Raw genomic sequence first — 26,304 nt, forward strand, 5'->3', positions numbered from 1 at the left:
ATGTGCACACAGTGCCCCTTATGACAGTCACTGCAGCCAGGGTGGCTAACTGCTTGCTTATACATACAGCGATGAGATGTTTTAATGCAGCGGCCAGCCTTGGCTTAGGACAGCATACCGAACACCTCTACTTATAAACGCTGGGTTTTTCAGTTCCCCAGGGCTAAGTCTTATGCTTCCTCTGAGAATGAAAGCTTGACCCACAGAAATCCTCGATAAACTGTTTAGAACCGGCGTGTTGTAAATGTCTTCTGGCATTACCATCATAATACCCAAATGAAATGATAATATACATTTACCTGTGATAGAAAAATAAACCTTACCGTAGTTCCAAAGTTGATTTTTATTTGTATTTTTCTCAGACTACTGATAGGTGCTTAAAATTCCATCTTTAAGTAACAGCGAAAGAGGCAGGTTGCAGATTTCTAGGGTTTTAAGTTTTTATTTGGGGTGTTTGGCCTCGGCCTCATTTTCATACTGATTTTAGTTATGGGAAAACATAATTTTTCTGAGGGACAACACCTGCACTTTCTTATTTCTTAATGGCAGTTGTTATTGACAATAATCTCACTTACAAGAAGGCTGACTACAGATGGAAACTCCCACAATAGGCAGTATTCTCTTTCTACTTGAGATAAGGGTGTAAGACTGAGAGATTGGTTAATGAACAAATCAGTGGAATGAACACCCAAACTTTTTCAAATAATATCAAATGTATTTAGGGTTAAAAAAAAGTATGCCAACTGATTTTTTAGCAATTTACTTTAAATTTTCACGTAAATTATATAAAGTCACTATGCAAAGTATATTCTTGTAAATATCCCTTCTTTGGATTTTTAGAGTATAAATCTTTGATTATAACCCCAGAGAAGGAGAAATGGAAAAGATGATGAAAGCAATACTATTATCTTCATATGTTCCTAGTATGTAATACTCGGTTCATTGTCTTAAATACCTTGCATCTAAGATTTCATAAAAAAGTGGGGCTATGATCACAGGGACTCAGTAGGCTGAGAGAGGAGAAATGCAGATTCAAAGGCAGCTTAGGAGAGATGATTCCACAGTTAAGAGAACGTATTGCTCTTGCAGAGGACCCCAGCATCCACATGATGTATCAAAACCATCTGTAACTTCAATTCCATGGAATCCAGTACCCTCTTCTGTCATCTATGGGCACCAGACATGGGCGCAGTACATAGACACACATGCAGGCAAAACACCATACACATAAAATAAAATAAATTAATTTAAAGAAAACCAACCTAGAAAAGTGTGTCCCAGGCAAATCTAGGAAACTTAATAGGATCCAGTGTCAAAACAAAAATAAATAAATAAATAAAAAGGAGACTAGGGATATGGATCAGTAGCAGAACTAAGGCCCTGGGTTCAATCTCTAGTGCTGAAAATAAGTGTTAAGTAAGTTATCTTTTTTCATCCTGTTTCAAGAAGAAAGAAAAACATGTGATTTCTCAAAATAATACATGGATTTTTTTCCCAACATCTTCTACAAAATTTTTCTTTTTCCTTTCTTCTCTTCTTTTTTCTTCTTTTCCTTCCTTTTTTCCTTCCTTCCTTCCTTCCTTTTTAAGTGATGATGTTAAATTCAATGCATAAAAAATGCTGAAGTGAAGGTCCACAGCTTGCTGTTGGGTTTGGGAATTCAATTCCTATTCTTCACTTTCCTCAAAAGAGACTTAGACAAATTACTCAACTACTCTTGTGTTCTAGTTCTTCATCTGTGAAGTTTACAAAACTTCCTACCTTGTAAGAGCATGACAAGGATTTAATGATTTCATATATGTGAGAGGTTTAGATCCATACCTAACACAGGTGAGTTCTGTATAATTTGTGATATTTTATAATTTGGAGGCACTAAGATCAAGAGGCCAAATTCTCATCCTCTCTCTTTTCTTTTTTTTTTTTCTTTTTTTTTTTTTTTTAATTTTGTGTGATGGTGAGGGAGGCCTGGAAGGTAATTTTAATTAACTGTCTTCGGGGACCTTTTCAGTGTCCTAGTATGACAGACAGAAAGATAACATCTTTTACAAAGTGGAAAGTCCTTCAAATTATGAAACACATTCTTGAAATTATAATCTCTTGACAGAATATAACTTATTATATTCCTAGTGCAAGACAATGCTCTTAGGTTTTTAAGATAAAAGACTTCCTTTCTGGACATTTATAGTTGTTCAGTGAAAATATTCGATCCTGTGAAGAATGGGCTTGTATTATGAGGACTGCTATCCCTACTGATGCTGCAATGAAAATGTTTTTGGAATAATTGCTGTGTTTCTAATTTTATTCTTTATTCCCAAAAAATAATAACAATCACACCAAGTGATAACATCTCTGAAGAAAGAGAAACTGAACATCTATATAACACACTAGCCACAGATTCTTGGCTTTTACTCTATATTTGCTTACCACTCAATTTCAGATACGTGTTCTAACACTATTCCTTGCAGCACTATGGAACTGTTACTTTAAAATGAAGTTAAGGCCGGGTGGTGGTGGCACACGCCTTTAATCCCAGCACTTGGGAGGCAGAGGCAGGCGGATCTCTGTGAGTTCGAGACCAGCCTGGTCTACAAGAGCTAGTTCCAGGACAGACTCCAAAACCACAGAGAAACCCTGTCTCGAAAAACCAAAAAAAAAAATAAAATAAAATAAAAAATAAAAAAAAAAAAAAAAAATAAAATAAAATGAAGTTAATAAAGCCCATAATTAGCCATAATTAGAATATGTGGGTTGTTCTGAAATACTTATAGACCCACCTAACAGTAAAACCTATTTAGAATTTAGAATGCATGTGTTCGAAAATAATATGAGAACTAAAAACAAGTATAAGTTATTGTTGTTAGAAAATGATTGATTCTTTTTCAGACGTGCGTAATAATCTCTGCAACTTAGATCAGTATTGTGCAGTTCACCTTTTGTTTAGTGTTTGAGTTGCCACTGCAATGCCTGATGGAGTGCATAGTAGGTTATATATTTAACACCATGAAAACTTTTGTGTGGTCTCTCAAGAACTGCGTCACTTTCCCCTTGTCTGTGGCATACAAAGAACAGCACTGAAGTTGCAGAATATTTTAGAGCTCACATGAGGTCTGAAAAGTTGTAAAAGATTCATGAGTATGGTAGCTTTTGGCTAAAGCAAAAAATAGCTGTGCAAAACTGGTTTTTAAACTAAATTTATTTTTAATGCATCCATCAAAACATAAAAACTGCATATATTAGTGTGCCACCCTGCAGCATTTCTATATGTACAATGTGCAATGTTTCAATTACTTACCCATCTCCTCAAAGACTTATCATTTCTTTAACCTTTATTTCAGTGAAGAAACAAATAAAAGCCTCATTATAACACAAAGAAACTCGTTTACTCCAACCTAATTCCATCAGAATGCATCTACATCAGAAAATAAGTGGAACAGTTGTTATACTTTAAAAGCAATTTGGTTTTGGTTCCTGAGTCTTCCCGAAATTATTTGATTTGGGGTTTCATGATATTGACTTCACAATAGGGCAAAACTGTTATTGAAATGGGCACTATACTTCTGGTTAGAAATGAACTCATACCAAATCTCTAATTCAGTCTTAATTTTAACAGGAATTTAAAGTGGTAATTTAGAAAAAAGTTACGTGGCTTCCCACCCAAAAATATGTCTGTCCCTTACTGAAGTTCTGAAGTGAGGTGACATGTCTCCTGGGTCATCTACTGCCACTTTGGAAGGACAAACTTATGCTATGGAGTGGCTGTTTTCATTCCTCTTTCAGATCAGCATCTTCATGACGCATCTCTCTAACTATGGGAACGACCGTCTGGGCTTATACACCTTTGTGAACTTGGCCAACTTTGTGCATAGCTGGACCAACTTGAAACTGCAGACTTTGCCTCCAGTACAACTGGCCCACAAGTATTTTGAGCTCTTCCCAGAGCAGAAAGACCCTCTTTGGCAGGTAACATTACATCTCCTCTCAATGGGGAGGAAAAACATTAGCAATGTGTTACTGTCTAATTTGTGTTAGGAAATCATTAAAAATTATCATATTAAATAAATCAGATAAATATGATAGGACATATTAAAATGTATATTTAATACAAATTATTCCCCTTTCCAATTGTCATATTTTCTTCAATATTGTTTCTGTATCTCTTAAAATTTAAGTGTTTAGATTTGTAGTTTTATTTTGCTTGCTTGTTTAATTAATTTGGAAACTTGGCAATAAGGATGGTGTTTTGATGTTAGGGATTTGACCAAGCAAATATTTCAGACTTCCATATGATATGGATAGTACTAGCCTGCTAGTTGTAAGATGAGCAGCACTGGACAGTTCAGAAGGCTAAAAGCAGAAGCAGAAAGAGAGTCTCTGTAGCCCAAGATCCTGCTCCAAACCCTAGAAGATATATCAATACTACAGAGTACATAAAAAAGGAAAGAGCAACCTCTTGCCGTGTTCATAAGGATTTAGAGTCTGTTTGGTGCATTTCACTTTTCTCTAAGTCTAATTTCAGTGATGTTCAGCCTATCGATGAAAGAGAGACTTGTCAGTTCTAGGATGGCTTTTACTTCTAATCTGACTCTATGTGAGGCCACACAGCTTGAAGGCATCAAATGTAAGCTATCTCTTCTTAGCAGCTATCTAGGAAGCACTGCCTCCCACTTACTCAGTTCTTTATGCATCAGATTGCATCGACCCATCCAATCAATGAGCTGGCTGCAGAGAGCAGATCAGATGTTCCCCTGCTAAGCGGTCGGCGGAGAGGTAGCATCATCATTAATGAGAAATTACTGCAAAATGGAACTTCAAACTCGGCCCCATTTCCTGTCTTCCAGACTGTTTGCTTCCCTTTATTCCATGGTTCACATCATATAGTGCTGTTTCTACATGGCCAGGAATTCTCTCCTCCTATGTTCATTGAGGATCTGCCATCTATACAGCAAAGCTAGCTCTAGAGCACGCAATGAAGAATAAAATACTACATTTTTCTCTCTTTTCCAGCGGATGATTTTTACTGTGTTTAAAAATAAACTGTTGCCTCAAATCATGTCCTCTTTGGTTAAATTATGAGCAGCCATCCACCACATGGGCTTACAGTACACTGCCTGATATAAGGAAAATCAATTATTTTGCATGCAAATTTACATATATTTGTGTCTACATATGATTTTTAATTGAAAGTAGATTCCTGCCTCATACACAAATCCCAATCACAGTTTCCCCTAGCTTGATCCCTCCAGCTCCCCCAGCCACCTCCCCTCTCTTCAAGATCCACTCCTCTCTCTGTTTCCTCTTCAGAAAATAGTAGGCCTCCAAGAGATGACAGCCAACCAGATCAAAATAAGATATAGTAAGACAAGGCAAAAGACCTCATATTGAGGCTGGAGAAGGCAATCCAACATGAGGAAAAGAGTCCCAAGAGCAGCTTAAAAGAGTCAGAGACAGGTCTACTTCAACTGTTAGGAGTCCCACAAACACACCAAGATAACAGTCAAAATATATAATACATAAATAAACAACCCAAATTAATAAGTATCTTAGATTGTTGACATATAAATGATCAGTCAGCTCAGTGGCTCCAAGCTCTAATCTGCCTTTTAGGAAAAATATAGTTTCCTTAAACACTGAGCTGTATTTAATCAGATTGTTTGAATTTTCAACAATAACAACAAAAGTGTTCTGATAATGGTTGCTTATCATCAATATTGATATTTACCTTTTAAAAATTATTGATTGATCTGTTTTGTGGTGCATACGCATATTGGTGGATGTGGATAATGGGTATGCATTCCCCGCTGTGCAAGGGTGGAGGAGGGGGGTGAGATGTTGAGAGCCTTTGACTTATTGCAGAAAACTGGGTAAACTTTACCAATTAAAAGTAATATCAAAATGAAATTCGGGAAGTGATGGCAAAGTATGTAAGACTCCGAGTTACCTGTCCAATGGTTGTATTTACTTTCCTATTCACATCGATGATAGCAATCCAATGAAATAGAAATTACCCTCATTTTAACATGTAAGCAAAACCAGAAATAGCTGGTAAACATTTTACACTTTTCTCTTCATGACTTAGAATTGAGATAGACAAATAGTATATTTTTGTTGCTGTTACAGATTATGAAAATGAAACATTCAGGAACCTTTTTTATATTTATGAGGATAACTCCTTATTTAGTATTCTTCCCTGGCAGAGGGAAATCAACTGCTATTTTTCTTTACATTTCAATTCACACTTTTTTATGACTACAAATAGAAAGAAAAAGTGCAAAATAGTAATCTTCACATCTGTTTAATTCCTTTGGTTCCTTATGTAAATTTTCATTAGCACCAACTACTCTATATGTGGGACTGCTTTGTCACCTAATTAAAAAGTGCAATGTGAATATCGGCCAATAGGCAGCATAATCAGCAGCTACAGAATACCCCACGGGCAAAGGATTCTTCCAAAGCTGGTGAATACAGGATGTATATCCATGCCCACAAAAAATGGAATTCCCACATTGGCTCCTCATCATCTTTGTCTCTAATTCGTAAGAGTTTTAAAATTACACTCGTGGGTCCTTTTAAGGGATAAAACAATATCCCTTCTTGTTTTGATACAATAATCACTGCTGAGTGTATAAAATAATTTTCTTCTTATACACACACCACAAACAAACAAACAAAAAACCTATTACAAGAACCAAAGCCACAAACATGGAGGTAGTGGAAAGATCAAATTCACACATGCTCTAATCGATGCTCTTAAGCTCTCAAGCTGTCATGTTAGCTCAGCCTCAATCTGCCTTCAGCCACTCAGGTGTCTCGCTATCAAAAAAATCTGCGCACGGAGTGGATTCTTGCTTGCTGTGTGTATCCAGAGAAATTCTCAAAGAACTGTCTTCTAGACTGCTGCCAGTGTCTCCAGAGTTAGAGAGAGAGATGGGGGGAAGCAAATCCCAGGTTTTAACGGCACGTGGCTAGCACTATGGTTGATGCTAGGTATCAAAGCATTGGTTTCTATTTAGAAATGATGAGATTTGAATATCAGGGTTATAAACAAATCACAAAACAGCACAGTCCCTGCTATTAATATTTGTCTGTTGAAGTAACAACTGAATGCTGACACAGAGTTATAGATGGTAACAACAGAACAAGTTTTGGACACTTAATCCAATCTTGAGAAGTTAAAAAAAAGTCCCTCGACTTATTAGAGATGAGCTGGGACTAAATTCAGGCTTTCTTGTTCCTGCTCAGATACAGTTTGGTGATTTTACATTTAGAAAGACAAGACTCCTTCTAGCACAGGCTCTGTCTTGAAGCCCAGAAGAATCTGATGATGGCTTCATAGGGAATTTGCAAACTCTAGTAGTTACACAACAAAGGAAAGTTTTAACACCATGAGATTTACATACTGCAATAGCTCTTTACTGTGTTAAAAAAGCAGTATTGTAAATTCATTTTCATATTTCTACTATCTTTACCACTCTATAGCTTATTTATAATTTGGTGGCATCATCACCATTCATAATTGCAGCCATGTGTCTATTTTGCACAACATGTAAGCCATATATAGATAGATTGATTGATATACACACATACACACGGAACTTAATGGTACAAGAGACTTACATTCAAATCCCACAACAGATGCACAAAGAAAGAGGTGTAGAGAGAGAATGGCAGAGCAACAGAGTTACTCCGTGTATAAAGAGGAAAACCTAGGCACAGGTAGATGTCCTTAAGGAAAACTGGAAAATTTGGGCGAACTTGGACTTTCACCTGTGATAAAGAGTGAGGCGCTCTGAGAGCAGGGAGAAAACAAAGGAAACCTTAGAATCAGTAATGGCATTCTATGTCTCTGATCTCAGTACTGTGGAGTGCTACGATAAAAATACCACAAATTCAAGTCCAGCCTGAGCTACATGGTGACTGTGAGCCTCTGTTAGTTGTTTTTCTTGTCACAATGACAAAATGTCCAAAAACATCACTTCTTAGCCAATCAATAAAATAAATCGCACTGTTCATAGTTGAAAGCAGCCCATCGAGGCAGTGAAGGCATGCTGGAGTCTAGCAGTGCACAGCTCGGTGGGCCAGGAGACAGAGGAATTAGAGCTTGCTTCTTTCTTCACCTTATATTCATCTTGGTCCACCAGGCCATGGCATGATAACATTTAGGGTTGGTCATTTCCCCTCATTCAAACAGTTCAGCAAATAGCTTTATAGATACAGCTTAGAGGAGTATCGCAACCTTATAGATCCTTCTAAATCCACTGGAGTTGCTGTTTCAGCAAACTGAAAAACGGAAGAAAGATGTAAAGAAAGATGGTTTAATGAGATAATTCCAGAAACCCTTTTTACAGAACAACAAGGAATAGAAAGACATCCTGTTAGGAAAATGATCTGTCTCTGAGAGAGGGAGACTCTGAATGAGCTTCTGTCAGTGAGCAGATATGCCTTCAAAGGCAAGAGGCTGAGGTTGTTTATAGCTGAGACTAAAGAAAGGATTGTCAGTGAATAATTTCCCCACTTCAAGAGGAAAACAATAATTTTAGGCTTTGGTCTGTCTATGTTTCAGCCTTTCTAATGAACTGGTCGACATAGTTATGATGGAGACTTCACTTTTTATTAACTAAAGATATGCCAACAATTAAGTTATCTTAATTAGTTTTCCAATGAAAAGTTGTCTGTATGCTAATATATCCATACCGTACATCCCTTCCACTTATCAGCCACACTGTTTTTTATACTCTCAGGAATGTATCTCAAATATGGAAATAATTCTCCCCAATCTTAATTATTTAATTTTTAGTGAAGTACAGCACCAATATTTTGATTCCACATCTGTCAGAGGCTGTGACAGCTGAAAATGATGACATAAGTCTTGAGTGTTCCATTTCCCATCAATCATTGGCAGATATGTTCTTGTCATGCACTAAACTGACCACAGAAATACATCCTAAGGAGCAGTCAGTGAAAATAACTTATAGAGACCGTCTTAAAAATTAAAGTTACACTACATTCATACTTTATGAACTAAAGAAATCATAAACTATATTCAGCACCCTATTTAATTACAAAAAGAAACCTGTGGATGCTTTAAAAAAGTTCTAGTAACTTGAATGTTACACTGAATGAATAATCATGTAATAAATCAACTGATTCATGAAAGTTCAAAGACCCAGAGTTTTTGAGTTGGTTATTTATTCCCTGTAGGATATTCATAAAAATGCAAATAATAACAGAGTTTTATGTGAAAGGGACTATAGTCATTTGTTAACAAAGGAAAGCCATAGAATAAATGAACCCCTTCTGGGTTTTTCTATGAATCATTCACTTTAATAAATATGGGTCTAATATAGTAAGAATGACAACGGTGTTTTGGATAAATGAAAGATGCCTTGTACTTACAGTAGCATTGTTAAAATGCTCATCTACCCCAGTCCCACAGAGAACCAAAGCATTTTCCCATCAGCCCTAACCCATAGGCTGGCACTTGCATGCCTCTGTTATTCAATGATGGAAGAGTGAACTCTGAAAAACCACCAGACCACCAGGAGTCACAGAAGCTCTGTGCAGAGAGTTCTTAATGATCAATGCTCTCAGGAAGGCTGGACTTTACCGAGCTCTTGCCGAACCCAAGAGAGGATTCTTAAAGTACAAATAGAGTCAGAATCTGAGTTGGTGTCTGTTTCCCAGATGCTCCACAAGGATTTGTTGATTGAAGCATTGAGGATAAACATCCCTATCTTATTAAAATATCTCATCAGTGTATGTGGATTGTATTAGGCGTAAGTGAAGTGAAAGACAGAAAGTTGCAAGTCATTCCACTGTGCAATGAAGCCTGGGTAACAGATCTTTACAGATGTGTGCAAAAAGTTACAAAACAACACTTTCATGTTAGGAGGGTAAAAGTAATAGTTCAAAATATGTTTTTATATCACTCCTTCTTCAGTGAGGGTGGAACAGCAAGAGGCAAGTTGGGGAGAAATAAAGAAAGGAAAAAACTTGGTAGAGTTTACAGTTCATGAAAATACTCTTCCACCATTAGGGTCTAGACAGAGCCTGGCTACCTGAACAGGCATGGGACCCACATGAGGCTAACTAGTTCCCAACTGATAATTCCCCAGTGACCTGGAAGAGAAGGGTGGAAAACTGAGGAACAAAACGGATGTCCAGAAGCACAAAGACAATGCAGGTTTGGGCTGATGAGGTCTCATGAGAACAAAAGTCATCTTCCTGCCCATGAAAGCATGCCCTTCAAAATGAAGCAGGTGGCATGATGTTTTCAAAACCTGTGTTTTAGTTCTTTGGATGGAGGGGATTTCATTAGCATTGCCTTCAGTTATTAAGCCTTGCCTTTTGCTTCAGAGAATCTTTTACCTTCCTATCTTACTCACTGAAAAATAAAATTGCTTCATATAGTCCATGTGCCAACACCCCCTCCCCTCCCCCGAATCACTTTGTCCCAGTGAGGGCATAGCAGCAGATTTTCAGACTGGCACTGTAACCATAAGCTGCCTGCAGTAATTTTAATTTAATTTCTTTTTCAACATTAAAATATATCTACATTGCTAAATGCATAAGGCAGTATCTTACTGTTTGTTTTGATTTATTATTATCTGTTTACTTATGTTATGTAGGAAAAAAGTATATTACAGAATAAGAAGGGATCTGCACAATATCCTGTCCTGTCTTGAATTTTAAAATTAAAGCAATAGCTACAGAAAAGAGTATAAAAGTACCAAGAGCTGTTTTCTGCCTTCTGCTTCTGGAAAGGCTGTGTGAACTGCCTTCTTTGTCTTTGTCCTTTCCTCTCCCACAATCCAATACCCTACACACATTCTCTTCATTCTCTCTCTCTCTCCTTCTTCTCTCTTCCCTCCTCCCTCCTCTCTCTTTCTCTCTCACTTTCTAGATAGATATAGATAACACACATACATACACAAAATCTAGTTCCAGAGATAAAACCAGCTTCAGATTACAAATTTGAACTAACTTTCTGTGTGACCTTCAGTAAGACCAAAATAAAGCCCTTTGCATCTTATCTTCCTCAGCTATAAAGAAGGGATAATAAAATCTGTCTTGCCAAGTTACATTGAGGATTAGAAATAATCTATGTCAACCAAATGCCTGGAATGTTAAAGGTGATCAATAAAAGTTGGATATTATATTCATTGGTACTGAAATAATGAGACAGTATCTTGAAACTCAGCATAGGGAAAGTCTAAACAACTACTACCAGAATATAAAATAGAAAATGCAAATGCGTTGTCAATATAGTTGCAATTAACAGGCAAGGTGGGAAAGGTGCCAGGGAAAGGTTGACAGCAGAAATACATATAAATGGAAAGATCCAAGGAGCTAGAACACAGTCATAAAAAGAGACAGTCTTCTAAGTTGTGAGCACTTGGCCAGAAGCATAAGAAACCTGTGGGAAGATCTGAAGGGATGTAAACTATTAATATTAATGAAGCATTTGAAGCAGTGGGTATTCCACCATCTGAGCACCAGATAATTGCATCTATACCTTGAATCTATTAGTACAATATCTGAGAACTACATCAATTTAACTATTATCATTATCAACTGTGGGGTTTTCTATCTATCATCTATCTATCTATCTATCATCTATCTATCTATCTATCTATCTATCTATCTATCATCTATCTATCTGGTGTGTGTCTCTCTCTCTCTCTCTGTGTGTGTGTGTGTGTGTGTGTGTGTGTGTGTGTGTGTGTGTGAAAGAGAGAACTCTTATTATTTTACATGGGTAGCACACAGGGAAGGAAAAGGATGACCTCTGGAAAGATGGATCTCTCCTTTTATCATCTGGATTCTGAAAAATTAAACTTAATTTGTTAGGCTTGGTGGCAAACCCCTTTACTCACTTAATCATCTTATTAGCCCAGAAAGCTTTTTTTTTTATCAGTTTTAAAGTAGAAATCAGGGCAAGAAAGACATGCACTGTGATAAGTGAGCCTAGAGTAGCCTTCTTGAACATATAATCAGTCTGAACCTGCTCCATAATACTTCTTATGCCTTCTGGAAGTCAGGATGTGAGTGTTCAGTCTACAAGCATTTACTGAATATCTCATAGGCTAAACTGTAGCAATGAAGAATATAAATGAAGGCCTCATGCTCAGGGAATTTACAGTCTTGTGGGTGAACTTCTGATAAACCGTAGCTATAATTCAACTGTACGAAATTATTGGAAGATTGAACAAAATAATTTTAGATGTTAAAATATGAAGAAAGTATGACACAAAAATATAGACATTGCAGGAGGGAGATGGTCTATGGTCACAAGGGAAGGAGATAGACCTGTTGATTGTTCCTCATAACATAATCCAATGGTAAAATTAAACTCCTTTTGTTCAAGATCTATTACTAATAAGGCAAAAGGAAAGAAAAGGCCGATATGAAATAAAACAATATCCACTTTCTTATATATCAAATGATTTTAGTATTTTAAAACTAGTAATGAATTTAATGGGTACAAAAAACATATGTGGTAGAAACTATTAATCATTGTCTTACAAATAAAGAAGCTAAGGTCCAGGGATTTAAAAACATTAATTAAAACATGGCAAGCCCTCTGGGTCCTTGTTCTTGCTGACGGGGCTGAGGGAAGTTTGAAGTGGGTATTAGCATAAGCCAGAAAAAATGCCAAAACTTTGATTACAAATTGTTTGAAAATTTGGGCATTGAACAGGGCAATAAATTATTCAAAGATTCTCAAGAAGACTCTCCCATTGCTGTGATGGAGAATGTAGCGTGACAGATGCACTAGGTGGTCTGAGTGATCTTAATCCCAGCAGTGCTGCTTGATGTGGTCCATGAGAGGGTCAGCTTAAACCATTTGTTGCTGATACACCAGGGAGAGAGGAAGCATATGCAACGGGTACATCGACTTTATTCTCTGAAGATCACTGGTTCTTTCAGCTGCGTTTTTAGTACAGCTCACAGCAAAATATTCCAGTTGAAGCAAGGAGTATATTGATCCACATTCCATTACAAGATCCTTATTATTACTTTTTACAGAAAAGAACTTTGAAACACATTACGTTAGAGTATGGATGATGTGCAGTGACATTAAAATACACTTGTTTGAAGCAAGATGGAAATGTGATTCCCAGCCCCTTCAACTATACTAAAGAGAGCATTGTAGGAAACAGACGTCTGTTCCAGACCATAATCTAGTACCTTGGGTCAGAAAGTTCTGCTACCTATGATCTTTACCTATAAGTGTAGTCAGGCTTCTTTAATTATAAAAAGCAATAACTGAAACCACAAAAATTGAGACAAAAATATGGCGGCTTTAGCCTTAAAAGGGAGTCTTCATATCATTTGTCTCACTTTCAATTGTTTAAGACCTTTTTATCAGAAGGCAGATTCAAGAGAGGTTGTAAAATATAATCTCTAGTTTGGAGACCTGTGTACTAAGCACAATAAGGAACACTCCATTATTAAATAAAATAAATAAAAAGTCATAAAGATGAAAGAAAGCCCAACTTTCTTTGCCACCATGGAAAACATTGCTAGAGAGTTAAGCTAAGCCTAGGCTACAGAGGGCAGAAGATTGGATAACGTTAAGAGAATATTGTAAGAAACAGACAATAGTCAATGTAAAATGCAATGTCTGCTCTTTATATATTTTAAAAGAAGGAATTTTGACTTTAACAGCTTGCATTACTCCACTTTTAGAATTTTCTATAGATGAATTTATTGGAAAATCCAAGAGATATAGCTTAAACTTTTTCAAAGTAAATTATCACATACTTCAATTGTCTTTATGAGTTATTGGTATTTAACCAAAAATGCGCCATCTATATATCATTTCTCCTCCCAACGGAGCAAGAGAGTGAAGAAAGTTTGTAAAAGTCAGAAGTAGTGGGTAACCAGCACCAAACTGCTCTCTGGATATAAGAGGCAGTTGCAGGTATGAGTTCATAGTGCGCATGCCAGTTCTTATGGACCTATCACTTATCACAGTGCATATCTACAAGGCCTGTTCAAGATCATACCAGAAAAACACTAGCATAGGAGTGATAGGAATGGATAACTACTAGGGGAGAGAGTTTTTCTTCTTCAGGGATGCAGGCTATGAGAGGCGACATATACCCCAGTAGATAGTCCTAAATCCAGGCAGCTACAGGCAGCACTAAATGAACTCAGTGGATTTTAAAAACAGCACATAAAGTTGGGAAAGAAAAGGGGTGTTGAAGAACGATAGGGTTAAGACATAGCAGCCAGGGTTCAGGATTCAGTAAGACGTGTTATTCTTTCTTGCAGAACCCATGCGACGATAAACGACACAAAGACATCTGGTCCAGGGAGAAAACTTGTGATCATTTACCAAAATTCCTTGTAATTGGACCTCAGAAAACAGGTAAGGTCAGGCAGTAATGTTTTTTGCCTTGTCATTATGAAGTATTTGTGGCATCACAGTATGGGGCTTTGTGACCTCCCAAGTTTATTGTTAGACTACCTTGTGGTAGGTCTTTTATCCTACAAGCCCTCAAAAGACCCCGCTGATGCCATTTATTAGACTTGAACTCTGGATGCTTTAGTCGTGGACTTTAAATTTGTTTAACATACATATCAAAGTTTTGATTTTTTTTTTTTTGGTTAAGTGTCAGCATTTCCTTGGCTTTTACTTTTTATGGCTTTGCCTAATTCATCCCAGAGTTGAGTCATGAAAAGATGACTCATGATGCAGATTCAGGCAGAGCTACACTGTATATCAGCATCACATTGATTCCTGTTCAGAACTGTGGCTGCTATTGCTCACAAATTACTTTATATGTGTGTTGTTAAAAACGATCATTAAGTATTAATGTGCTGTAGGCTTGTTTTCTGCTGTGCCCCAATCTCCTCTGGCTGCTCTCCCTTGGTATTTTCTTGCGTACTGTGTAAGGATGCAGTAAAAGAGAATGAAAGTGTTATGCCAAAGAGATGACTCTTTCAATTAGAATATTTTATACTTTCCTCAGTGTGTGACAGTTTTATATTCTTTGCTTATATCCTGATTAATTAAAGTTTTTATTGAGTTGCTGCATCTTGAGTTCACTACTTGAACTTGAAGTACCCTCATCAGGGGAGGGCCTGAACAATAACACAAAACAAACAGCCACGATAAATAAGCTGCCACGAAGACATTTGTAATCCATGCAAGTAGATCCTTTTAAAGGTTGTGGGCAAAATTTCTATATGATTAGATATTGGTTGTTGAAATCCTTTCTTCCCCCAGGAATATAAATTAACACATGCAGGATGGGTAGAAAGACAAAACATATTTTCAAATAGATCATGTTTTTGTTGTTTAAAATGTGCATTAATTTCCTGCCAACTCCCTACAGCACTGACAACTTGAGAATAAATAGCAAAGAAATAAAACATCCCTGTGTTGTAAAATTTTGTTAAAAATTTCATTTAAAGACAGACCCTCTATCATTTGTCAGTGAATATTATTGCTGTTTAGTTATGCTAGAAAACCACAGGTTATTAACTATAAATCTTTTTCCTCCTTATTATTTGTATTTTTCAAACCAATATGTTATACCATTAGATTTTAATATGCGGCCTATCAATATGACAATGATAAAGCTTCTAGCTGTTTTTTGTTGTTGTGGCTGATTTTTTTTACTTTCTCAAATGAAATAAGGAGTTAAAACAGAGGAATTACACTTCAATATTCATATGGAGTGAATATATTATTTAATTTGAAAATGGTTCTAGTGATTTGAAAAATTCAACCATAGATATCACCAAGATGTCCACTGCTGTCAAGAGATTACAAATCTCCTGTAAGGAAGTCTCATGTACCTTTTAATTATCCACGCTTGAGGACACTTAAATTTCAGCAACCTAAACATTATACAATCACTTCTTACCATAAATATGAAGTACAAAAATGGGCCTTGAACTCCGCTTTTTAAAGTTATTGTGAAACTAGAAGGAAATAAGATCCCATTTTCCCGCTACCGAATCCTAGATGGGATCAGCCAGGTAATGACAAGGGGCCGACCACAGAGGAGCCTGGGAATTAAGGCAGCTCACATCACGTCTCCAGTTGTAACTAAGACAGTTCTGCACCCTCACGCTTGGAAACAATGTTACCAGTGTGAAAGAGGATGTCAACAGCATCACACTTTGAAGTGCCATTTATTCAGTATTAATTTCTCATAATTTGCCTGGCTTAGTCCAGCACATTAAAAGTAAAGGGTTGCTTGTGTAAAAACAGATTTTCTTGAGTAAAACTAAGACAAAAACCCTTTCCTCCAGCTCCACAAATTGCATCAAAGGGATTGCACAAGTGGCTGACAAGAATGATAAAAACAGACAACAAAAATATAAACGTTTTGTGGCAGCAGACAGAATTAATGACTGATTTTAAGAGCATCAAGCCATGGTAGAGTGCATTTTCTCTTTCTTACCCAGGGGTCACTTCACATCTTCTGGAACCTGATGGCATGAAGGTATAGGGCGCAGATCACAAGGACAGATCTGGGTACAATTTCACAGCAATGAATGGTTAAAAAAAATCTTTATTATAAGTGAGGTCATAAAATATCTATTATTGGATACTCAGCAGTAACTTTAAAGCATTCCTTTATCTGTTCCCTGATCCAACCATGTTCAACCCCTAACAGATATTAAGCTATCGATTTTCTCAGTTTTCTTGTAAGTCTTATAAATACCCCTCAAATCTTTTGCACCCCTCCTTTCTCTTAATCCCCATCATCATGTAATTTTTAAGTCTGAAAACACAATTCAAGAGTTCCCTGTGTTTTATATCCCCCTCCATCTTCCCATCTGAGTCTAACACTTTTCTCTGGAATGTGTGGTCCTTCTCACATTTTCTCCTTTGCGATCTATTGTTCTCAGGAGCAAATCAGATTCATTCTCTGAGACCCCTCTCTCATAGCTTTAATGACTGTAATTTTTACTGCATTTGAGGTGTTTCTTCTGGCTGGCAGTCAGCTTCTTAGCAGGTTGTTTCACCTCTTAACCACCTTCCTCTCTCTCTTTCTCCTTCATGGATTTATGTTAGTGATTATTTCTTAAATAATTAACATTCAAATAGGTTTTAGATTTGCCTGAGGATTGTTTTCCATTTGAATTCTGTCAAAAAACAACAACAACAACAAAAATAACAGCTGCCTTGGGCCCTTTCACTCCACTAGAATAGAAATAAGGGGTAGTTTTCCCAGGATCAGCAGATGTAAGATCCTGTGCACCACCCCTGCACACCTCTGAAACTACAGTTCTAGACACTCAGCAATGGAGACTCATACCTCCAAGATTTTACACCTGGAAACTGTAGTTGCTCAGGTCTGAAGATGAGGTGAACCTTTAAAGTCAGGAGCCATGCACTCTGTAGCTGTAGGCCAGTCTCCTATGTCAGGATGTTTGAACCACTCTGGAACTTCAATGGCAGCGAGCCTCACTGTTTCAGTCATTTGGCTTTTTGCAGCTTTCTCTTCTCAGGTTATCTTCTCTCCAGTTGCTTTCCACTACTTCCACCATTTTTGTAATTTTCAAAGAATCTGCTGCCAGACATTTTTTGGAACATTTTAGTTACCTTCTGATAGCTCAATAACCAAACAGTGGGCTTTCAAAGTCACTAACTCTGAACTGGGGAGCTAGTGCTGTGGTAGCTAAACTTCGAGTGTTACAAACCTTACTAATATCCTCTTGGGTAACTACCTGGACTGTTTCTAGATAGTGGTGTCTAGAATTGGAAGCCCAGAATTTTATCTGTATTTTTTGTTTGACTGTTTGTTTGTTTTTCTTTGTGAAGTGCGTGTTTGTGTGTGTGTGTGGGTGGGGGGGGGTGTTACTCTGCCAGTCAACACTAGTCCTCATGAAAACAACTAGGCAATGAAAGACAGCTGAGCTGGGGAGTCTGCTCAATTGGTGTGAAGACCCAGATTCAAGCTTGTTTTCCACTAGAGACTCTCCAGCCACAATGCTATAATACTAGAGGCCTAGTAACATCCTTTTCCTATCTGTCTTTGAGACCAAGAACCAGTCCACATTACCTTTGTAAACTGTTACTTCTTAGGTGTGCTTCACCTATCAGATTGACACATTCCTTCTCGTGTCATCGTTAGTCAACATAGTAGTCACAAATTCCTTTTTCTGGTTCTCACTTATTTCTCTTTTAATTTTAATGGATAGTTTTGCTTGGTATTTGTGATTTATAGGACTTGAAATATGTCATTGTAGACTTTATGGTTTTAAAGGTTTATTTTAAATTTTCAAATATTCAGAAAGATATTATGTTTAAGACAGTGTCACTACATAGCAGTGTTATTGATTTTCTCTGCTTTTCTGGCACTTCTCGATCCTATGTCTTCTGTTTATAAAAGACAACCTTCTTGTCTTCAAAAGCTTAACCTAGGAGCTTGGAACAAGTTTCCCCTGACAATAAAAACCTCTTTGATTTGATGACATCATAATTCAAGTGGACCTCACAGATATCTACAGAACATTTCACCCAAACACTAAAAAATACACATTCTTTTCAGCAACTCATCAAACTTTCTCCAAAGCTGAACACATTTTAGGACATTAAACAAATACCAACACATGCAGGAAAACTGAAATAACAACATGTATTCTATCTTACCACATTGGAATAAAACTAGGTATTAACAGCAATATAAATGATAGAAACAACATAAAATAGAAACCAACCAACATCTTCATGAACATTAGCTGTACTGTTTCAAGTAAGAAATAAACTGAGAAGGAAGTTTTAAAAATTCCTAGAATTTAATAAAATTGAAAACATAACATACCAACATATATGTGGTACAACAAAGCTTATATTACCATGGGCCTATATCAGAAAATATAAAAACTCTCAAGCCAAAAACTCAATGATGCATCTTAATGTCTAAAAAACTAAAAACAACAACCCAGAAAATTAGGAGAGATGATATAATCAAAATCAGTGCTAAAAATCAATAAAACAGAAATAAAAAATTCCAAAGACCCAATAAAATGAAGAGTTGATGCTTTTAAATGAACTACAATATTTTTTTTAAAAAATTAGTCAAATTCACCAAAATAAATAGCAGAGAATTCTATTTAATAAAATTGTATTTAAAAAGAGAGATACTTTCACAAAGACTGAGGAAATTCAAAGAATCATGAAAACATACTTTAATAATCCATATTTCAGCAAACTGGGAAATCTAAAATAAATGCACACACATATAATATGTGCACATCTATAAAAATATGTCATATATACATTATATAATGTATGTGTGTATAATGTCTTACCATAGCTAAATAAAATAAAATAAATTATTGTGTACAATGTCTTACCAAAGCTAAATAAAATAAATTATTTAAATACGCACATTGTATTCGATATTATAAAAGTGGAAATTAAAATTTTCTCAACTAAAATTCTAAGGGTCAGATGGATTGCATACAGAATTCTACCAAAACAAAAGAAAAAAGTTACACTAATACTTCTCATACTATTTCATAAAATAAAAATGAAGGAATATTTCTACATTTTTTTCAAAATCGGTATCACTAAAAAAAAATCGGTATCACTCTGATACAAAATTTTGACAAAGATATTTAAAATAGAACCCTATAGATTATTCTTGCTGCTGAACATAGATGCAAAACTTCCCAATATACTACCTATAAATTATATTGAAGAAAACAACAATAAGGTTATCTACAATAATCAATTTGGCTTCATCCCAGAATTGTAGGGTTTGACCAACATACATAAATCTTAAACATGTTTAACCACAACTGGCCTACAGCCAGCATAGTTTTAAATGAGGAAAACCTCAAAGCATTTTTATTAAAATTGGGGAAAAATAAGAATGTCCACTCTATCCCTAAGCCTGTTCAATAGAATATTTAGAGTCTTAGCTAGATCAATAAGAGAAATGACAGCATAAAGGGATACAGATAATAAAGGAAGAGATCATTATATCCTTATTTACAGATATAAATTTCAATAAAAAAGACTCCAGTAGAAAACCACATTTTATAAATACATTCAAATAAAGTATCAAAATATGAAATTATTATATAATATTCGGTATTCTTTCTATATATAAATAACAAACATATTGAGAAATAAATAAGGAAAGAAGAGCTTTGATCATTCCAATATGTGTGTTTCTTTGAATTACATATAGAAGTCATGAAATTAACAAATGTCTGGGAAGGGAGACTTTCAAGAATGGGAAGATAGAGTGCAGTGGTATAAAGGATCAAAGGAGAGTAGTAAAACTGGAAGGGTTAGATCAGGAGGAGGCCAAGGTACAAAAGGAAATACTGAGAGGAATAAATAACATAAAATACCTTTCAAAACAGTTATATATAAACCCAATACTGTAGAAACTTCCTAAATACCTCCTGCATATATGAAGTCAGTTTACATGAAGTTACCCTAGAATAAGTCAACCAAGTCCCTACTAGGCAACACAGGCTTGAAATAGCCATTGCCAGAAATTGCAAAGAGATGCCATTTTTGGAGGTATTAGAAAGTAAAATCTCACTAACTAAACATTTCAAGCCATTGAAAATATTCTTTGTCACCTTATAGAACTTGATGACAAAACTCTATTGCTAAAGATACCACATGCTTAAATCACAGAACATGGATCAACCAAGCTGATACTCACCTGTAAGCGTCATCTATTCTGGTTAGATTTCACAATTCTGAATACTACTATGCATGCTACTGGAGGAGAAACAAAATCATCACTCTTATCTAGCTCTGCATTCTGAGTACAACACCTAGCCTGGCAAGACACACATACACACTGGATTCGGTAGTAGCACAAACATCCTGGGAGCAACCAGTTACTTTCTGATAAGAAGCAAGGGTTTCTCCTTGAGATTAAACCCACACCTAGCGACATTCTCTGTATTATGAATCTGTTGCCTAAAAGGCCATGGGACGTACAGAAGAAATCACTACTATTTCTTTGCCAAATGAGAATGGTTCTGCATTATCTACTGATGACTTATTATTATACTCATAGAGTAAGAAGCTTTTTCTTCTCTGCAATAGGTAAAAATGAAAAGACAGACCCTCAACTTTTCAAGGAGTATAACATGAGGACTCTTCTACACCCTCTTCTCCCAATAATCGGAGATAAGAGGGTGTGGAATTCTATATATCCAGGAGCACATAGGCAGCACAAATTGGATTTGATGGCCTAAAAAAAGAGTATATAAAGTTGGGTGATAAGGGAAGATAGACAAATCTGGGAGACATGAAGGAGGAGAGGGGTGATGAATAAGATAAAAATACACTGTACAAAATTCTCAAAAAACTAAAAATATTGTTGTTGACAGAGGCTTAGAAACATAGAGGTCTACATTAATTATAAACTGGTTGGCCTATTAGCTCAGGCTTCTTATTAACTCTTAACATCTTAGATTAGCCCATAATTCTTGTCTGTATTAGCCTCGTGGCTTTTATCAGTGAGGAATTCTCCTCTTGCTTCCTCTGTGTCTGAGTGATGACTGCAGACTGAGCCTTTCCTCTTTCTAGATTCTCCTGTTGTGGTTGCCCCACCTATGCTTCCTACCTGGCTACTGGCCAATCAGCATTTTATTAAACCAGTACAATGACAAATCTTTACAGAGTACAAGACCATTGTCCCATAGCACATTGCAGTAAAAGTATTATTGTTAAAAGGTAAAAATCCTTTTTGGGCCTTTGTGTTGCAACATAAAAAGAAAGAAAACCTCACCCAAGTCCAGCTTGCCCTAGTTTTCCAAGGCCCATGTGTTCTAGTTTCCTTTCTAGTCTGTGATAAACAGCATGACCCAAAGAAACTTTGAAGAAAATGGTTTATTTCTTACATGCTCAGATTACAGTCTAGCACTGAGGGAAGTAAGGGCAGGAACTCAAGGCAGAAACCTGGAGTGAGACCTGAAGAAGAAACCAATGGATGGATACTGCTTACTAGCTTGCTTCCAAGCTCACATTTATCTGTTTCTTAAGTCTTACTTCCCAAGGCCACCTCCCCAGGGCCTGCAGGCCCACCCTGACAGAACTATTCTCTCAGTTGAAGTTTCCACTTTCCAGATGTCTCTAGCATGTATCTAACATTTGTTTTATTTAATTTTTTTAAATTTAAGTTTTCTTAAAACAAACCAAAAATAAACCCAACCAGTACTGTGTGTTGCCTTAGAACACTTGTCAAGGAAGAGCTGTTTTGGCTGAGACTCCCTGCATAGGATATACGACACTGGGCTTAGCTCAATGGGCAGAATGGTTTTTTCCTATCATTTTATTTTTTCAAAAGAATAATAAATTAATTGAAGGATATTTATAAAAATATTCAGGAAACTAAAACCTGCAACAATATTTATCATTGCTTAAATATTATGTCATTTACAGAATGTTTTGTTCCTTGTTTGATTTAACCTATCAAACTTAAAGCCACATGCTTAATAAGTTTAAAATGCTGCGTGTTTAATACCACCTCCATGCTAAGTGATGACTCCTTTAGATCTGTTGTTAGTGTCTTTTGCTTCTCAAGCCTCTGTTCAAGGCTTTTATTATCTATGTCCCAGAGCCAAGTACACATGTGAACTTCAAGTATTTGGAGGTCAACACAACAAGTATTCTGATCAAGAATTATGAGCAAACATTCCTGTGGAATATAATGAATAACATATCAGCATCTATTAAGTATTTTTATCTACTTGAATGAAATTAAACATCAACAATGACTCACCAGATTTATGTGCCAAAAACATAGATTCTCTCTGTGCCTGTGACTCTACTCTAAAGGGAAATTGAAACACGGATTTCTGAAATTCTACCTTGGTTGAATTTCTCGTTGACTTTACTTGGCTATGTAGCAACATTAAATCAGACACTTAGATTAATAGGATCACATAGACACATTTAGATTGTTATTAAAATGAAATACATCTATTTAGTGATAAGGAAACATTGGAAAGAAATGTTCTGCTGGATTTTATGTTTGGTTAAAATATGACATTGATGTTCTAATCTTTTCTTTTACCACCATATAACACGCATCTTCTTTTCTTTGTAATAGGAACAACTGCGCTTTATTTATTTCTTCTTATGCACCCTTCCATCATCAGCAATCTCCCTAGCCCAAAAACCTTTGAAGAAGTTCAGTTTTTTAATGGCAACAACTATCACAAGGGGATTGAGTGGTAAGAATAACAACAAAAAATGAACTCCATTATTAACACATGCTCCATCATTGCAGAGCAATTACAGATGTGTGCATGGCAGCTGCATAGTTACAGAATAAATTTGTTATGCTCAATTTTACCACAGTGAATTAGAAATTAATTTATAATGATGATATGTTTAATCAGTGTTGCTTATAATTTGATTTGGACAGTGCAATAATGATAATATTTTTCTGGTAAGTTAATATGATTGAATAAGGAACAGTGCAGGGTATTTTTCATCAGAATTATTCATAAGAATATTTAAAATTCTCTTTAAGCATACTCTTATTATACAGTTTCTCCATTTATTTTATTAAAAACATAATTTGTCTTCCCAGTGATGCCTGGGGTTGCTTTATTTTGTACTCTGGGACATGTGTCTTCATTAACTACATGAGCAGTGTATGCTGTATTTCAATGTAGGTGATATTTGTCATGCAAACTATAATAGAGCTCATCCTAAACCATATCAATTACACTCAGAAACAAAAGAAACATTAATTAGTACTTGATAAATGACAGAAAACACTTAACATAACAATACTTTCCATAAGCTAAAATAGAATAAATTTAATATTGGAGATGGCATTCAGTGCGTTTAAATAAATGTCTGGCTGTATCCTAACTTTCAAAAAAATTATGATCTTGGATTTGATCTCCCTGTACTTATGTTCACTAGGAATTTAAGGCAAATTTGATATGAGGAAAATTCCTTTCAATGCACAATTTCTAACATTTAAAGTTGTGTGTTTCCATAACACATGACACTTCTAGAATTAAGGTCCAACAAGGGCAATGCCAGTGGGCAGATCTCACTTCTCAACCTGAGTGAAACTGTGTTTAATCTGTATCAGTGATGTTACTATCCTATCTCGCTTTTACATTTTAGAACTACATGCAAATTATTAAAGAAAGAAAAGCAATTTTCTCTTTCTCTGAGCTCAAATGGAACACAAATTTTTAAGCAAGAATACAGATGAGAGTCTTCAGGACTCTTCATTTGGGAAACATAATAACAAATGTCAAAGAGGAAAATAAGTGTCTTCTATGGATTCTTAATTGCTCTCATTATTTTTTTTCTAGAGCATTTGAGGGTGAGAGAAGTGATGAGCTGTAAAGTGGGTTACACACATAATTAAAGTCTTGTACTGAATTATCCTCAGAACATATTGATTCCATAATCTACACACAGAGGAGCGTTCTGACAGCATATGGAGGAGTGAACCCATGGAGGCATAGCAGGATCAACTGATGGAAAATAGCCCCCTCATTACTCTAGATAAATTACAAAGTGCTGATATTACTGCATATATTACCAAATTTTGTAGAAGTTAAAAAGGAGACAGCTATGCCTTAATCTGTTTAGTTTTTTATAGGTATTTTGACTTACATGTCTTTCTGTCTTGTGAACTTTTATTTAACTTGAAGAACCTTAGCATTCAAATTTGCAAACACACATTTACAGTTTAAAATATCAGTCAGGCAAGATGGAACAATATTGCATTTTACAGGCATAATCTGTAATTTTAGATTTGGTTTGTGACAGCAGAGAATACCAGCTCAGATCCAGCATATTATCCCATCATTCATTACGAACTCACTTAATCTATCTTGCTGTTTCCTTTGCCTTAAATAAGCAATAAGTACATAAGATTCTGGGTTGCTTTCACATCAGAAGTACACAGCATGGTGACTGTTTGAGTGATTTTATAGCACACTTATTTGAACTTGATGCAAACAAATGTAAGACCTGTCCAAATTCCTCTTATTCAGAGGATGGCAAATAATAATAGTAAAAAATACTGCCCAGATTAATTAATCATCTCTTCTTACATGCAGGTATATGGACTTTTTTCCTACACCTTCCAACATTACCAGTGATTTCCTATTTGAAAAGAGTGCTAACTACTTCCACTCAGAAGAGGCTCCCAAAAGAGCTGCATCTCTTGTTCCCAAAGCCAAGATCATTACTATCCTCATTGACCCCTCGGACAGGGCATATTCTTGGTACCAGGTATGAATGAAGAAAAGTGGTGTTGAGAAAATTCAGGTGTAGTTGATTTAATCATTAAATAAAACCCATATATACTAAAGGGTCAAATGTAAAAATATCTAAGTCGAAACTAGATATTATGCCTGTCTGTCTGTCTGTCTGTCTGTCTGTCTGTCTGTCTATCTATCTATCTATCTATCTATCTATCCATCCATCTATCCATCTATGTATCCTTTCAGTAAACTATAAAGAGCTAAATATTTAACTCGTACAGAATTGGTAAATGAATTTCAAACATTAAAATCACAAAAAAGCAATAAGTAGTTTTACAGTGGTGGCACACACCTTTAATATTAGCACTTAGGAGGCAGAAGCAGGTGAATCTCTGTGAGTTCAAAGCCAGTCTGGTGTAACCAGTCTAGTTAGCTAGCTATAGGAGAGCCTATAAAGAAACCCTTTCTCAACAAACAGCCAAACAAACAAAAATAAACAAATAAAAGTCTTGATATATTTCCTAAATCATACAAACATTTAAAATATTGGTCTGTCAAAATGTATTTAAACTAATTGTCAGTATCTAAGGAGTCTATCTTTAATTACTTTGTGCTTTAATTTACACATGATCTCCAACTTGTTAAAAGAATAAATACTAGTATGAGTAGCAAGTAAGCAAAGGAAACAGAAACCTATACATTAAATATAAGAACTCAACAGTTTATGTAAAAATGGCCAACTTGGAGGTCATAAAATACAAATTAAAGTCATGCCTTGTCAAGAAAGTGACAAGACGCTGTTATATATGTTTGTTGGCAAGATGTAATGATAAAGTTCTCAAATATTTCACTAAAAATGTATTTGGATATTTTCTGAAATCAAATGACAATAACACAATAGATAGGTTAAAAATCCTTTCTGCTGTGATTACTGACTTTGGAATTGATCATAAGGAAAATTTCAAATGGATGGACAAATGTTTAGGTACATTGAAACTCTATTTATAAAATAATAGCAAAAGATAAAGTAAATGTACATCCATATAATTTTGAATATTGCCATGCTATATTTAATAAAATTTTAATTAATAAGATGTTAATGAATGTGTT

At 35.7% G+C, this 26,304-nt stretch overlaps 1 protein-coding gene across 2 annotated transcripts in view; it reads left to right on the forward strand.

Annotated features, from left to right (window-relative positions):
- Ndst4 (N-deacetylase and N-sulfotransferase 4) overlaps positions 1-26,304 on the forward strand; it is a 270,123-nt gene that overhangs the window by 224,350 nt on the left and 19,469 nt on the right. For both annotated transcript variants that reach the window (XM_057793295.1, XM_057793296.1), the window contains exons 7-10: positions 3,778-3,960; positions 14,278-14,374; positions 23,061-23,184; positions 25,048-25,222. In XM_057793295.1, coding sequence (XP_057649278.1) covers positions 3,778-3,960; positions 14,278-14,374; positions 23,061-23,184; positions 25,048-25,222 — 579 coding nt within the window. The remainder of the gene's footprint in view (positions 1-3,777; positions 3,961-14,277; positions 14,375-23,060; positions 23,185-25,047; positions 25,223-26,304) is intronic.

Source organism: Chionomys nivalis, chromosome 18 (assembly GCF_950005125.1).
Source record: "Chionomys nivalis chromosome 18, mChiNiv1.1, whole genome shotgun sequence".
In the NCBI taxonomy this organism is placed as follows: Eukaryota; Metazoa; Chordata; class Mammalia; order Rodentia; family Cricetidae; genus Chionomys; species Chionomys nivalis.